Raw genomic sequence first — 15,635 nt, 5'->3', positions numbered from 1 at the left:
GGAGTCAGACCCGTCCTTGTGCACTGATAGGCTGGCAGGCGAGGTTGATGGCGTCTCTCTGTCACCATCCTCGGGCTGGAGCTTGCATTGTCTCCCTATGGCCGGGACCAACACCTTTGTGTCTGGTGGCCTCTTCTTCCCTCTGTGTCCGGTTTGAATCACTTCCTCTCCCATCCACCCAGAATGGCTCTAGACCCCAGCTACTGGGAGTGGTCTAGTTGAACCAATTAATTCAGGGGTTGTGCCAGGAGAGCCTGCAGGATAGGGCATAACTTACAAGTCAACATTTTTCTCACAGGATTGTGTTTTTCCTTTCAGATTCTCTTCTCCTTGACCTGGGTCTCCAATGCTACTTGGGACTTCCTTCCTCAGTCTCTCTTTTTTTTTTTCAGAGTCCCCCCCCCTCCGACCCCAGTCAGTGTCTGTTATTGTCCGCTGGGCAGCATCACAGCAGTCACCCCCTCTCTCCATACACACCCCCACATTCCATAACCTGCCTTCCACGGGGAGAGCGAGGATCCTCTCCTGTGGGGGCTGGACTTTCCGTGTGGGATGAGCAGGGAGAGCTGCCCTGCAGGTGTCCGTCCACAGCCTTCTCTGCGCATGCCGCCATCTTCCGTGCTCCCTACCCCACGTGGCCAGAGCTGATGGTCATTTTGACTCGAATCCAGCATCTCCAAAAGGAGGAAACTGACAAGGTCAGGCATGGAAGTTGGCTTGGACCCAGGGAGCGTTGGGGTTGGGGGTTTGGGGGACAGGAGAGGGACTGTGTAAGAGCTCATTCTTTGAACAACCAACAAAGAGACAGTAAGAAGGAAGGGCCAAGGGCCAACTGTGCAGCAGAGAGGAAATGGGCGGAGAGAGGGAGTGGGGTAGGGAAAGACGGGAGAACCACGTTTCTGCTCCATCTTCTGCGCCCTCTCCTGGGGTTGGCATCATCTTCTCCATATCATGAGGGCTTGAAATGGTCCAGTCCAGCATCAGGCTAACAATTAGAAGATGAAGAGGAATCCTTCCTTTCCCACTCCTCCCCCACCCCCAGCGACAGACTCAGTTCCTCGCCCTGGGCCTGTACATCTTCCTGTTTATGTTATCACTGGGTTTTATTATTTATTTTGAGCCCTGGTTTCGGAAGCTTTTATTCTGCTGGACGCTGGCAGGGCGTCAAAAGCACCGCTCTCAGCGCTGAATGGGTCATTGTGCATGCGTGGGTCTCAGGCCCTCGGCAGACAGTGCGCCAGTGTGCACCCCTCACGCTGCCTCCTCACTGGCCTGGCTCATCCTGGGGCTGGGGGACACTCTCGCGAGATACGCAAGTGACCTTCGGGTTTATCTGGTCTGCCAGGCCTGTGCTGTCAAATGGGGAAACTGAGGCCCAGAGAGACGAAGACTCGTCTTCATTGAAATGGCAGAAACCGATCTCAAACCCTGAACTCTGCTTCTGGTGCGTGGATCTATCAGGTGTGGACAGAAATCTTCATTTCCTTACCCTCACCCGGTCTCATCTGCAGTATCGACACAGTATCATCCCCCCTCTGCACCCCGTACTCCGCATTTACTTGCGCTCATCAAACAAAACAAAGACTAGATGGCCAGTAGGGGCTCCATTCAGTATGGCTGAGTTCTCTCCGATTTTGTTTTTCATTAAGAAGTATAAACTTGAGATTTTGTTTTTAAGAAAAGATTTCTTTTTGTGTTTCATTCAGTGAGGCAGAAGCAGCAGGCTGCTGGGAGAGGCTCCTGCTCGGGGCTGGCTGTGGGTACTGAGGTACTGATGAAGGGGGGTGCTTCAGTCCCCCGGGACAATGGCCTCTTTGACTGGGAATAGACCAAAGCAGAATTACAAGTGTGCAAGAATAAACGAGGCTGGAGTCGATCTAAAGTTGTTTTACACTCTGTGTTTATGAAAGTCAATGCATTTCCGTTCCTATGTGTGTGGGGCCTGCGCTTGCTTAATTATACACACCCCGGGCGAATGCTAATGGAGACATGCAGTGGCCAGTCTGTGATTAGAAAGCAAGGCCCTTTTCTGACCTCTACAGGCCAACTGGAGGAAGAAAAAAAAAATAAAACTGAAGTTCCTTCTGGGAAATCACAAAATAAGAACCCATCTCAGACAAGATCTAAGAGAGATTATGTTTTTCCTCCTTGCTTGTTTATTGAGTGTGCAGGGCACACAGGCGTGTATTTTCTTGTCGTATTTCTAGCAAATATTTAATGGGCTACTGAAACAAGGAAGGCAGAGGTTCTGTTGGCAGGAGGGATTCAGATCTCTCATCATGCAACACCTATGGAATGGTGGCTCGCCATCTCTGGGGCACAGGTGCTAAGGCTCTTGAAATGGACTCTGAAGACAAACTCATCTTTGTTCTCCATGAAATTACAGTCTAGTGGGAGGAGAGACAAGTTCATACACCCAAAGCCAACGGCTGATTCTCATAAAGTGCTTTGGGTGCAAACCAGGGGAGACAGACGGGTGGAGGCTCTGTTTCAGAACATGAAACACCGAAGCAGACTAGAAAGTTACATGGTGAGCGGGACAGGAAGTGCTCTCAGGCCTTGTGCTCTGTGAATTTATCCATCCATTCATCGGCGTTCACTGGCAAACTGTAAAGGCAGAAGTAGGAAACACTGTTTTCTTTTATTCGGTCCAAATTTCATCTGGTGGGTTGTGTAAAGCCAGAAGTAGTCGAGGAGGGAGGCAAAAGCATACATAGGAAGAGTCAGGAGGAAATGGAGTTGGTGGAATCACATGACCTGGGTACACGGAGGGTGAAAAGTCAAATCTGACTGAGCAGAGCTCATGTCCACTCCAGGCTTGGGCTATGCAGCGGGTCCACAAGGAAGCAGAGCCTTGAAGATCCTCACCCGGGGGGACCAGCTCTGAGAGCTGGAGGAGGGGGAAGAAAAATAAACAATTGACCATCAACTTTCAAAAGTAAGGTGAGGCGTGATGCATCGATAGCCTGGGTACATTATTTATATGATGCATAGATAGCCTGGGTACATTATTTATATGATGCATAGATAGCCTGGATTCATTATTTATATGTTGGTGGAGAATTTTTAAAGATCCTTCTTAAGATACAAGAAATTTCTTTCTGGCCTTTTTTTTAAAAAAAAATTCTTAGATGTCTTTGAACAGAGGAGCTCTGTGTTGTTTACTTGAGGTTTTATGAGTCAGGTTGTCTGCAGTTTTTTTTTCTTTTAATCTCCTACACTCATTGGCCTCCTGTTTCAAGTCTTACATCAACTACATCCTCTTCCTACTTTTCCTCCTTCTTCACATCCTCCTCTTTTTCTTCTTCTTCTTCTTCTTCTTCTTCTTCTTCTTCTTCTTCTTCTTCTTCTTCCTCCTCCTCCTCCTCCTCCTCCTCCTTTGCCTCTTCTTTATTCTTTGGCTCCTCTTCTAACTCCTCCTCCTCCTTCATTCTATCTCTCTCACTGTTTCTCAGTTTCTCACTTTTCCTGTCTCTGTCTCTGTCTGTCTGTCTGTTTTGTGTGTGTGTGTGTGTGTGTGTGTGTGTGTGTGTGTGTGTGTGTGTGTTATACAGTGTTGGAGGGAATTCAAGCTCATGGTCAGTCTCATTGCATTGACATGTACCTGACAGATACTTTTGAAAGTTATATGATACAATGGTATCTTGCCGTTGATTAGACACGGGAAGGCTGTAATGCAATTCATTTTTATCTCAAAGTTCCGTTCGCCACTCTTTTTTTCCTTAAACGATACTTTTCTAAAACTCAAGACTTGGGCATACATGAAGTCAGGCCTGCAGGCGAGCACAGGAAGGCAGCAGTAGGTCTGAGGACTGAATCCTTGTTGGTCAAAATGCTCTACTGTCTGTGTGTTCTGCGAAGACTAGTGCTTTCGGGAGGTTTGGGAGTGAGGCAGCACCCGTTCAAAGAAATCCACCACTCTCGTAAGAAACTGAGTGCTCAGATCCATGTCTCAGTCTTACAGCACACGCCTTTGCTCCCCCTTGTCTCGACGCTCGATGATTGCCGCATGTTGCATTGTGGCTGTCTGCCTGTCAAATAGAACTGCAGTTTGTATGGTTGGGTTTGTGGGGTTTTGGTTTTTTTTTTTTTACTCCTACAATTATCTTAATGATTCCAACACGGTCGTGGCAGGTAGGGGTGGACTCCTCAGGAAAATGTCCCCTCAGTAAACTAACAGGATGTTCCAGGATGCATCATCCTTCACTCCCCCATCCTAAAAGCAAATTCCAGCTAGGCTAACACGAGGTAGAAACTACATTTCCCAGTGGCCCTTGCTGCAGGCGTGGGTGGTGCTAGGCCACTGTAAGGTTGCAGGGAAACATGAAGAACAGCTTTGGGACAGGTAGAAAGCACACCTTCTTCTCTTGTGCTTGTCTTTCTGCTGGTCTGGGATGCGGATGCCAAAGCTGACGTGTCTGGTGGAGAACTGTCGACATCCATCCACGCTCACCTGGGCATCCCCTGTGTCTGAGAAACACTTAGATCGATCACATCTAGGCACCATTTTGGAATCTCCATTGCTTGTCATCAAATCGAATTCCTTCAGGGAGTAGCCGGGGCATTTGAGCAAAGCTCCATTCAAGCCAGCGTCTCCTCTTTCCATGTACGTCCGTGTTATCCCTTCCCCGTCTGTGGGCCCCTGGTGTGTGGGCTGGTACCCCATCATTCATGAATCCTTGCTGCGTCCTCCTGCCTGCTTTTCAGAGGCCTCTCCCCATCTTCATTGATCTCAACGGTTCCAGCTCAGGTAACTTCCCTCACAGATTTCTCAATCATGGGACCCCAGACAATGTTCCTTCCCCCACCCCACCCCCATTTTTCTTTTTGGAACAGTGAGAGTTCTTGTGTAGAATGCTCTGTATTGCGAAGGGAAATCAGCCAACCTCAGCATGTCTCATGTGCCAAACCGCACATTTTTATATATTATCCCATTTCATCCTCACCAGAACTTCATGATCCAGATATGTTCCTTCCCACTGTATCTACTTAAATAAAGGAAAGAAAGAAAAGGAAAAGAAAACCCAGTCTGAAGTTTATGGAGATTTAATTACTTGCTTAAGTTTTCATAACAAGCAAACTGCGAGATCGAGGATATGAACCATGCCTGGCTCTGTCTGATTCCTACATAAATGGATTTTCCAGGATATCTCACGGTCTTCCAGCAAGGGAAATGGCCTGGGTGTGTGTAGGAGTTGTACATTTGTCAAGACCAGTGACCGTGTCCTTTCTCCATAGAATCGACTCCAACTGCCGGCCTCTACCAGATCTGTAGAGTATCCCACTGCCAAAGTGTAAGCAGGATACGTGGAATTACTTGGCTGCCCAATCAATCACCCATTCCATGAAGACAGGCCAGGGCTCTCAGGGCCATGTGAAGATGCAGAGATAGCAATCACAGAAGACAAAGCCATTACTTAGAATTCTGAAGAGTGGGGAGAGGAGTCTACAAAGGAGGGGAGGCATCCACACCCACGTCTTGAAATAATCAGAGTCAGTACTCTAAGCACCAGAGCTGCATGCCACGGCCCTGGGGCCAGCCGTGGATGCAAACTCTACGATTCTGAAGATGTCCCTCTTGCGGAGGGAAATGGGAACCCTCAAAATCAGGACATGGGGAGACTGTGCTCACGAGACTCAGCCTCCTGTACTCGACGTGGACTCTCTGTGTATCTGACGGTGCTGTGAACCCACAACCCAGAGGCCAGAGATACAGAGTTAGTTAGGAACCTCAGAGCTATGGCCCGGCTCTAGCCTGGCCCGTCCCCTCTCTTCTTCTTCATCTCCCTCCTCCTGGTGGAAGGCACACTCCTGAATCTGCCTGTCCAGTTCCGAGAGGCTCGCCTCCTGGTCGGAGCTGCTGTCCTCACTGTAGTCGATCTCTTCCAAGCATGCCGGCTCGTCGTCCACTTCGGAGGAGGAGGAGGAGGAGGAGCTGCCGCCGCCACCACCGCCACTGCTGCATCTGATCATGGGTTCCCACAGGAGATGGAGAAGAAAGAGAGGTAGGGAAGGAGAAAGTACACAGGGGAAAGGGACAGAGGAAAGGGGAGGAGGAGAGGCAGGAGAGAGGAGGAGAAGTTAGCCACAGAGAGCAGGTATGGCAGCTGGAACAGGACAGATGGATGCTGCTTCCCCCTGACCTGGGTCTCCAGCCCAGGGTCACTTCAGACGCATGGTTCTTGCTTTCTCCCATCTTCAGTCAGTACCTTGAGATGGAGCATGTTAAAACCAATCAGATCTCCAATCCGTGAGGGCGAGGGCGGCCTTAAACTGCGAGTAAGCGAGCCTATACGACTGCCCTGCCAAGGACACCCCAGGATGGAGTGGGGCTGGAGTTGGGGCAGACAAGACCCCAAAGCCTGCCCATTGAACGGGCAGTGCCAGGAATGATGGCACACCGCCCTCCTTCATCCAGAAAATTAACCCAGATGGAAATGAACGAATGGAGAGGATGGAAAAGAGCCTCGTTGCTTCAGCTATGGCTGTGCTTCTTCCCCAGCGGTCCTTCCCTTCCCATAGTGCAGTGACACTTGGGAGGACATCAGGGACTGACCAGCTGGAGCCACAAGCCAGGGACGGTGTCACAGGGCCCACAGTGGGGATTCCTCCTCGGTGGCATATCGCTCTCTCCTGCTTTCCTGCAGACTTTCTAATCACTCCCTCCCTGGGTCTGAACCAATTAGGATTAGCGGCCTGCAGGGCTCTGCTCCTGTGATTTACAGGAGGCAAGCACTTCATAAATCAGGCAGAGCTATGCATCCACCTGCCCGGCCATAAACAACGCAAATGGTTAATCAGCAGCACGGTCACCAGTTAGCTGAGGAAATGGTTCTTGATTGTCTGCTGACGGCTAGGCGCGCTCCCCACTCCCTGAACGGAAGAAACTGGCAGGAGGGGAACGGAGAAGATGCAGAAAGAGAGAGAAACTCTGTAATAAAGTCACCGAATAAAGGAAGGGAGGACCAGGCCCGCTGCGACACGATCTGATGTCACCAAGGAATCTTGAGTATTAGAAACTCACCTGTCGCCATGCTAGGGACAGAGTTGGTTGCATGGGCCTTATAGAGCGCCTGACTTTAAAATCCTAGTTGCTGCCGGACTGTGGATACACACACACACACACACACACACACACACACACACACACACACACACACACACACTTAGTCTCCTCGCCAATAATGTCTCCAAGAGTTCAGGTGAATATTCAAGGAGAAAACACATGGATGTTGTCTCGCAGTCACTCACGAAGTACAGGCAATTAAAATAATGTTCATTCCATTGCTTTGTTATGGAAACAAAAGAGATGGTGTGGAAAGAAATACACATTTAAGTCTGGTGCTTGGAACCTGGATTATGGTTCAACTCATTCGAATTGGCACCAAAATATAACTTTTATGATGTGGCTTCTAAATTCAGGAACTAGGGGCGGTCAACGGTAGGTGGTTAATACACTATAGATAAGGGTGGAGAGAACTTTCCTGCAGGGCTAACCTTCTGGGAACCCACAGTAAAAAGAGCCAGCCTTATCCTGTCTTTCCTTCATGAATGGCAGGATCAAGGTCAGAGTTCATAGGTTACCAGACCAATATATGAAAATCAGCTATACACTGCTCTGTTAAATATCAACTCGTTCGTAGAGCCACTTAATGATAATAAAAACATATTTCTACATAGCAACAGTGAACTTAGGTTGTCAAACATCTGAAGTTCTTGGGTATAATTCTAACTACATATATGCCAGGCTTACATGGTACAAACTAAAAAAAAAAAATCACAGAATCAACTGAGCTCTAAACAACTGTTGAACAATAACTATCTTAGAAGATGGGACACAGTACTGCTGGTAATTGCCCTGAAATTGACATTCAGATTTAACCTGATCCTTATCAGAATCTCAAAGGGTTTTCCTTGATCTTGGCAAGATGAGAATTAAATTTCTATGGGAAGGAAAAGTACTAGAAATAGCTTTACGATATTGAAAATGAGACTAAAGTAGCCAGAAAATCACTCTCCTCAATTTCAAGACACATATGTCGACAGTAATAAAGATAATTTGATACTGGAGAATGACAGCTACGTAGACCAATAGAGAGACAAGAACACAGAAATAAAGTCAGCTGGTTTTGACAAAAAAAAGTGCACACAAAATTCAAAGCAGGAAAAGATTGCTTTCAACCACAATGTGGGGGCAATTCGATATCTATAAGAAAAATTAACCTTTACCTAAACCTCAAGACTTCATTGGGAATTAAGTCAAGATAGATTGAGTTGAGAAGTGAAACATAAACCCATAAAAGTCTTAGAAAAATGTTTGTAGAAAGCCATTGCAATCTTCAAGCAGACAAAGATACTTCGTAGAAATTACATGAATTATCTAATCTACAGAAGAAAAAATCAAAAAGATTTAGAGGTAGTTTCATCTGAATTCTGACTTTGTGAAAGATGCAGAAGAGAAGGTACTAACTATGAGAACACATTTCCAAAACATATTTGATGAAGGACTCATAACTAAAATTTATAAAAGAAAACAAAAACAAAACCTCTCAAAGTGGCACAAACCATCTATTTACAAAATACATACGTGATAGGAAGACACATTTTTTCCCTGAAGAAGGTATGTGGGTAGACAATAAGGCCATAGAAAGTCACTCATCAGCATAGCTATTAAAATGCAGATTAAAATGCAAATTAAGACTATGGCAAAAATATTACTACCCACCTAAATCTGCACCTGACGATTCATTGCAGTTTGTCAGTATCCTAAGGTAGGTGGACAGTTAAGAAAAGACGGCAGTAGATGTAAACCAGAGAATAAAAAAATTAGAGAACCACAAGACATTTGCAACAACACAGACCTTAAAGGCATCGTGTTTAGTGAAGGAAAGCCAGTCTTATAGGATTCTGTACTGTACAACTGATTTCATTTACCATTTCCTAGATGGAATAATTCTGGAGACAGAGGATCAGTGAATAGTTATAGTTAGAATTACAGTAACAATATGATTGAAAGCCCGTGTTACAAGCTTTTGTTGACCTGGAGTATTGCCTAGTGGCAGAGTGTTACCTTACATGCACAAAGCCCTGGGTTCAATTCCTTGGTATCACATACAGACAAAAGAGCTAGAAGTGGTGCTGTGGCTCAAGTAGCAGAGTGCTAGTCTTGAAAAAAAAAAGACTCAAGGACAGTCCCAGGCCCTGAGTTCAAGCCCCAGGACGAGAGAGAGAAAGAGAGTTTCGTATCCTTTTTTTGTCTTGTTTTGGTTTTTGGTGGTTCTTGGGATTTGAACTCAAGAGTCTAGCATGTGTTTGACTGGCAAACTAACACTTGATCCATGTTTCCACTCCAGTCTCTGGCTCTTTCTTTCGGGGCTAGGAGGTGGGGCATTCTCACAAGCTTTTCGATGCAGGCTGGCCTCTCATCACAGTTTCCAGATGTTAGGCTCCTATATTGCTCAGATTACACACTGAAACCACTGACATTCCACCTAGGGCACCATTTCATCCAAGTGTCTGAAACTTGAGGAAACCCACATTTTGGGAGGGGGGCAGTGAGGAAAAGGAATGACTGGTGAGAATTATGTCATCTGAAATAAAGGAGGAAGGACAAGGGAAATTCCCCATCAAAGACTACTGCATTCAAGAAGGAGGGGAAAAAAAGAACTAAAAATAATTCAGGACTAGACAGCCATCCCCACCAAGATGATGGAATGCATCAGTCACCATATAAATCCCCTCTTGAGAAGTTGTTACATCTCTGCAATTAAATCAGACATGTCATTTAATCAAAATCCCAATGGCTGTCATCATATGCAATGCAATCGTCGTAAATATCACACGCCTTCGGCTGAAAGTCAATACCAAGACTCTCCTGGCAGGAGGCACCACCATCAGGGATCACTTTCTTCTGGACAATAAATTCAATAAAATTTGTTAAGGAAAATAAAATACTCCAAGATATGTAAATATATAAAGAGATTAGGAATACTGGTACTTGTTGGCGCTACGACTATAAAGCTGGGAAACTCCGAGAATCAAGAGGACATGTTTGAGTCAGCAAATGCCGAGTTTGACATGTTGAGTTGAGCCTCCTTTGGACAGTGACTTAAGGACGATAAGAATAATAAAAAGAACGTCATGAAGGCTTACTCGACTGGACCTTTATCTGCCATTTCTCTTGATAGTGTTTGGGATTAAAAAAAATAACTGGGTGCCAACCATCTTATCCCAGCAAGTTCATCAATTTCTTCCTTGAACATGAACCTATGAACACAGCTTCAAAACCCGGCCTTCCAGAGAAACCATTTTACAATTCTTCCAAGCTTGCCTGTACCGCAATTTGCAAGTTTATGATGTGATAAATAGAAATTTCTTTGTTTTGATTTTTCATTTGCATATTTATTGAGATATGACGATCTTAATTAGTTCTGCTTTTCTTTTTCCCATTTTGTTTGTTTTCTTGGTCGGAAGAGGCAAAAAAAAAAAGATGACAGCTTTTCTATAGTGCAAAATAATTCTGCATGCTAACAGGGTGAACCCAACTCAGCCCGTGGCGTCCCTTGATGTGGATGCTGCTTAAAACATGCAGCTGGCTGGATTTTTTTAAACACTTGTTTTCTCTTTAAATGCTGGGGTAATGCTGAAGCCTTGGTACCTGTCAAAGCTTGAGAGGCAGCTACCCTGCTGAGAAGCCAGAGGAGGATACTTTTAAAATTCCAGACACCCATCTCCCATCTGAGAAGCCTGCGCCCCAAGGAATGCCTGTGCTGAAATGCACGTCTGTAGGCGTGGCCCCCTTGGGGTCTAGCCCCTGGATGGAAGGGGCTGAGTTTGGGGGCACACGGGGTGCTATTTGGACACACTGTTTACTTTGCACTAGTCCTCCTTTGGTCCTGAATTTGCTAATGTTTTATTTTATTTTTTCCCTTAAGGAGCAGAACTGTGTGAATGCCAGGCTGCATCTTCAGTGTCTTAGAAGCCCATTTGGCAGGTCATAAACACCTCCAGACTCCACTCCTGTCTATGTGAGCATCTCCCCATCATCACCCACAACAATTAGCACCCTTCCCTAGGGCTTTGCGCTTGTCAGTTTCCTCAACACCGACACAGAGTCTGACACTAATTCCACACTTTTAAGGGAAAAGGACATACATTTCTACGAGGCCTTTCTGTGGTTGTTGTTAGCTCAAGCAAGGAAGCCCTTCCTACAAACAGAGAAAGGTAGAATACACTGGGGAAATAAAAAGGTGCCGCCGGTAAACATTGCTAAGACACCTGCTACGTGCTGAGCTCTTTGCACTCATTTTTCACTTCATCCAAAATACAAACCAACAAACAAGTCTATGAGATAGTACCAGGGCCGCTTTTGTTTTACAGCTTGTAAAAAGAGAGATCTGAGAGGCTTCGGTAGAAATGTATGTGTGATTTAAAAAAAAAATATCTGAAAGTGACACGTGGCAGAGAAAGCATATGACAATCAAATCAAACTGAGCATTCTTGAGGCCCTATGACCCCAACAATAAATATTTATAGGCAGAATCTACCTTGCCCGAGGAAAGACAGGATCATCACATTCATTCATGTGATCTAGAGGCCTAGTAAAAATCCAGTGTCTTTTCTCTCATGAAAAGAGCATGGAAATAAATGACCCCCCCTTTATCCAATAACTCTGTGACATGCTTTTAGGGGAGTCGTGGTCCAAACTGTTTGTCAGAACGGAAATAGAGGATGGGAGAAGGAGAAAAAGGAGGGAGGCTTCATGAGCCTCCTGAGCCCACTTGTTTCACCAATCCCAGCTTCCCTCATGTGGCCTAACAGATGTGAAAATGGGTGGCCCCGAGCGGGCCCAAGACAACGATAACCACGTCCTGCTCTCAAAATCACTTATCTAATGGGCTTGATGGAGCGCCACTGAGCAGAGCCACAGTCCCACCTCTTCTGCTCTTGTCTTGAATGTCCCTTGGTGTTAAGAGATGGGGTTTTAGAGGCATGGCTGGCTCTACTTTGTAGCTATGGAGTGAAGGAATCTATGCTACATATGAATCTCGACCTTCATGGCTTGGTCGGCTTCTTTTTCCACTCGAGACTGACCCTCTATCACCCAAGACTCAGCAGCTCCTCTTCCCATGGCTTTCCTCCTGAATGATTCCACGGACTTCCCATGGGGTGTCTTACCTTAGGGTAAGGGCTGGAAAGCTTCAGCAGAAGTGGAGCACATGAAAACACGTTGTCCCATGAGGTACGGACAGCATGGAAAGTTTCATGGGGTCGTGGAAAGTATCACACACGCACAGGGGCCAGCCTTAAGGTGGCTGCATCTCACTCAACTACATACCTGCGACACTCATCATGGTCTCTGAAAAGCTTGCACGAGAGAATTTTCTCCTCCTTTGAGAGGAAAACCAAAAGCGTTTGGCGCAAAGCACGCTTCTGCTGTAACCGCTTAAGATTTTTGTTTAATTTGTGGTCTCACTTTCTCTGCTAAGTGCTATCCGCTCTCCACTTTTCTATGAGGGCTTCGCTTTCGTATATGCTTCAAAACCACAAAGAAATAAACTCGGTTATGGGATATCAACTATGCAATGTTGCAGGGATCCGCCAGAGCACAAAGGCCGGGACTGGCTTCTCAGTCGACAGGAAACAAATCATGGATTTCTTTTTAACGGACAAGGACAAGGGTTTTGATTTTTAGTACAACAGAGCAAATCCCCACATTTCTTTCGAGACTTTCCACTGGATACACGTGCCATTGTTGAACACCACGAAGGACGGGTCACGAGACACACACTCTAGATTGCTGTTTCGCAACCCAGCCAGCCAGCTTGCAAAACAGTGCCCGTGCCTCCTGTATTATGCAAGCGTTCATTTTTTAACTCCTGCATACTGTTCTCTTCCTGACATTGTTCTATGTTCTGATGAACAGTTTGGACTCACAGTGGCTTGCTACAGACAGACAAATAATAGTGCAGGGGATGCCCAAAAAAAGTGAGGAATGCTGGGTCCATGACTCTGCTGAAGGAAACAGTAACAAGTGTGTCACAGTAATGCATGCCGAGTCTTCCGACCCCAGGCTTGGGAATTGCGCTGCTCCTTCTGTCTCTTCCCATACGGTCACCATCGCCAACCCTCAACATGGCTGCACCCGCCAGCCTTAGGTAGAATTCCAGTGGAGACCAACAGTATCCTTAAAACGTAGACGACATAGTTTTGTTTTGTTTTGACCCCCTGTATATTTGACATGAGATCAGTAATGCTCCGTTTTGTTTTGTTCCGAGAAGAGCAGTCCCTTTCCACAGGCCAGCCCAGCCCCGTGGCAGCCGAGCAGTGCTACGGTTTCTGCCTGGGTCATGGCAAGTGCTATGGAGCTGGGTTGTTGGATGGTGCTACTACCAAGTCTACGCTGGGAAGCCTGAGGCAGCAGAATGAACCATGTGTCCTGTTCCCTTTGCTGGCTGCCACCAACTGAAGCAATTCTTCTCCCTGGGCTCAAATCAAAGGAATCCAGCATTTCAAAAACTCGATATCCCAAATCGGTACCCCCCTCCATCTTGGCACGAAGAGGCAGGAGGACCAGTGAGGGGCTGTAACCCTAACCTCCCCTTCTCCATTACATTCCTCCCGGCCTTCCTCCAAGGGGTGGAAGTAAGTATGAGGCAAATTAAAACTTGAGGGATTTATATACATCGTTCTGAATCGGGGCCTGTATATAGAGATCCCGTTATCCTGAGGGAAGAGACCTGACCTCCCCTTCTCTCCCCTTCCCTTCCCTTCTCCTTCCCTTCCCCACACTGTTCTACACACAGCCGTAGTGGTCTTAATTAGCAAGTCTACACGAGACAGACCCGTGTCATTCACCATAAACAGATATTTGCATGCTGTTTTACTTCGTGCCCCATTTTATTTTATGCTCAACTTTTAATTCCTCCTTCGTAAGAAAGAACTATAAAACAAGCTGTTAATAGTTTAAGACGAAGAAAGTAAGCATGGATGGGCAGAAGATGGAAAAATTACAAGACGGGTTAAATGTTTTAAGAGTCCAAATGAATTAAGAAAAAAAATTCGGCATTGCTGTTTAAAGACTGGGTTTTGTTATCTGGGGAACTGTCTTCCAAATTCCATGTTTCTATCAGGCTCTCAGGTTTCAGATAAAAGGATTTAGTGTTGCTATTGTTACAGACTCAAAGAATTCTTTACACAGGCCTTTTTCTTGTAAGAACAAAATCAAATCTCCTTGCTTTCTCAAATACCAGGGGATTCTGAAGAGTTTACAGAGCAATGAATTTCGATCTCCACTGTAGGAAGAAAACCAAATGGCTCTTGGTCTACACGAACCAGGCAGGCGCTTTCAACTGAGTGGGGGCTGCTTGCTCTGTGGGTATCTTCCTATGTCCCGGCTTCTCACTTTTATCTATACATCATTTGCTTTTTCCTAGAATGTTTTTGTGGGTACAGCAGTGAAGGGTGTAATACCATGGACACAAAATCGGGAGGAACCAATGGATATGTAAAAATGAGAAAGCACCCACATGCTAACAAAGTACTATCTATCTAACATAGAGAGAGAGGTGGCTTCACGCTAAGCAGATGAATGATCAATCTATGATACTGGAAGAGAGTGTAAACCTAACTTTTTTTTTTAATATAAAATATCCTATTCTTCAGGAATCCATCAGAACCTTGGGAGACAGTTCCCTTTAACCCCAACCAAACAATTATAATTTATCTCACATTCAATTGTTAGGTGATTTAATTAATGGAGAATTCACGGAAAGAATCGATTTTGCTATAAAGAGGACTGATGACCTTCAGGAAAAACATTTTGATTTGAATCATTAAAAAAAGACGCAGCTTTAACTGGCCTAGTAGAAAATAAGGGTGGTATAATTTTAGATGCTAACATGGGCTTTATTTGCATGCCAAAATGTTTAATACAGCAGGAAACAGTCTCTAAGGATGAAAGCCAGGCGAGCATGCAAGAAAAGGCAAGCATCTTGTCAGAAAGAAGTCAGAGAAGGTTTGTCACAGAGATTCAGGAAATAAATATCACTGTAGGAAGAGCTGAGAAAATGTAGTATAAACATAATAAAACACACTGTGCACTATATTATTGTATATTTAACGTGATGCATAATATGTCACAGCAATTTGGCAGAAGGAAGAAGTAAATTAATATCGTTTAATAAAAACCCTGATTCTCCATTATGAGAACTATGATAAATCACCACAGAGATGTGTGTACTTATAGAGTTATTTTCCCTTAATTGAAAACTAAGCTGCAATGTCCTATAGTTCATTTCAAAGCCTTCTTTAATTCAAATGAAAAATAATATTGAGAAACAGGTGCTTTAGCATTTTCTTGTAGCATATACCCTATTAGTTAGCTGATTTTTTTTCTATTTACTAATGAAACATTCTAGCAGTAACAAATTTACTGTCTTTGAGAATTTACTGATAGATAACACTCTCATTTAACTCTTTGGCATTACTCTGTAGCAAATTTTACCTTATTCTGTTTTTTACAGTGCCAAAGGATTGAATTCAGGACCTCTCAGATCTAGGCAAATGCTCTGATAACTTGAGCCATGTACCAGCCATATGCATACCTATAACATGTCGTATGTTTTTGCTTTTTA

At 45.2% G+C, this 15,635-nt stretch overlaps 1 protein-coding gene across 1 annotated transcript in view; it reads right to left on the bottom strand.

The window, feature by feature from the left end:
• Positions 1 to 5,718: 5,718 nt before the first annotated feature.
• The window catches only part of Agbl1 (AGBL carboxypeptidase 1), a 388,588-nt gene continuing 378,671 nt past the window's right edge, over positions 5,719 to 15,635 (bottom strand). Inside the window, 1 exon segment of the mRNA XM_090321447.1 lies at positions 5,719 to 5,965. Coding sequence (XP_090177573.1) covers positions 5,719 to 5,965 — 247 coding nt within the window.

Source organism: Megascapheus bottae, chromosome 30, assembly GCF_031878675.1.
Source record: "Megascapheus bottae isolate mThoBot1 chromosome 30, mThoBot2.hap1, whole genome shotgun sequence".
Lineage (NCBI taxonomy): Eukaryota > Metazoa > Chordata > Mammalia > Rodentia > Geomyidae > Megascapheus > Megascapheus bottae.
The sequence above is the reverse complement of the archived record's forward strand: the minus strand, read 5'-3'. Positions and strand labels throughout refer to the sequence as shown.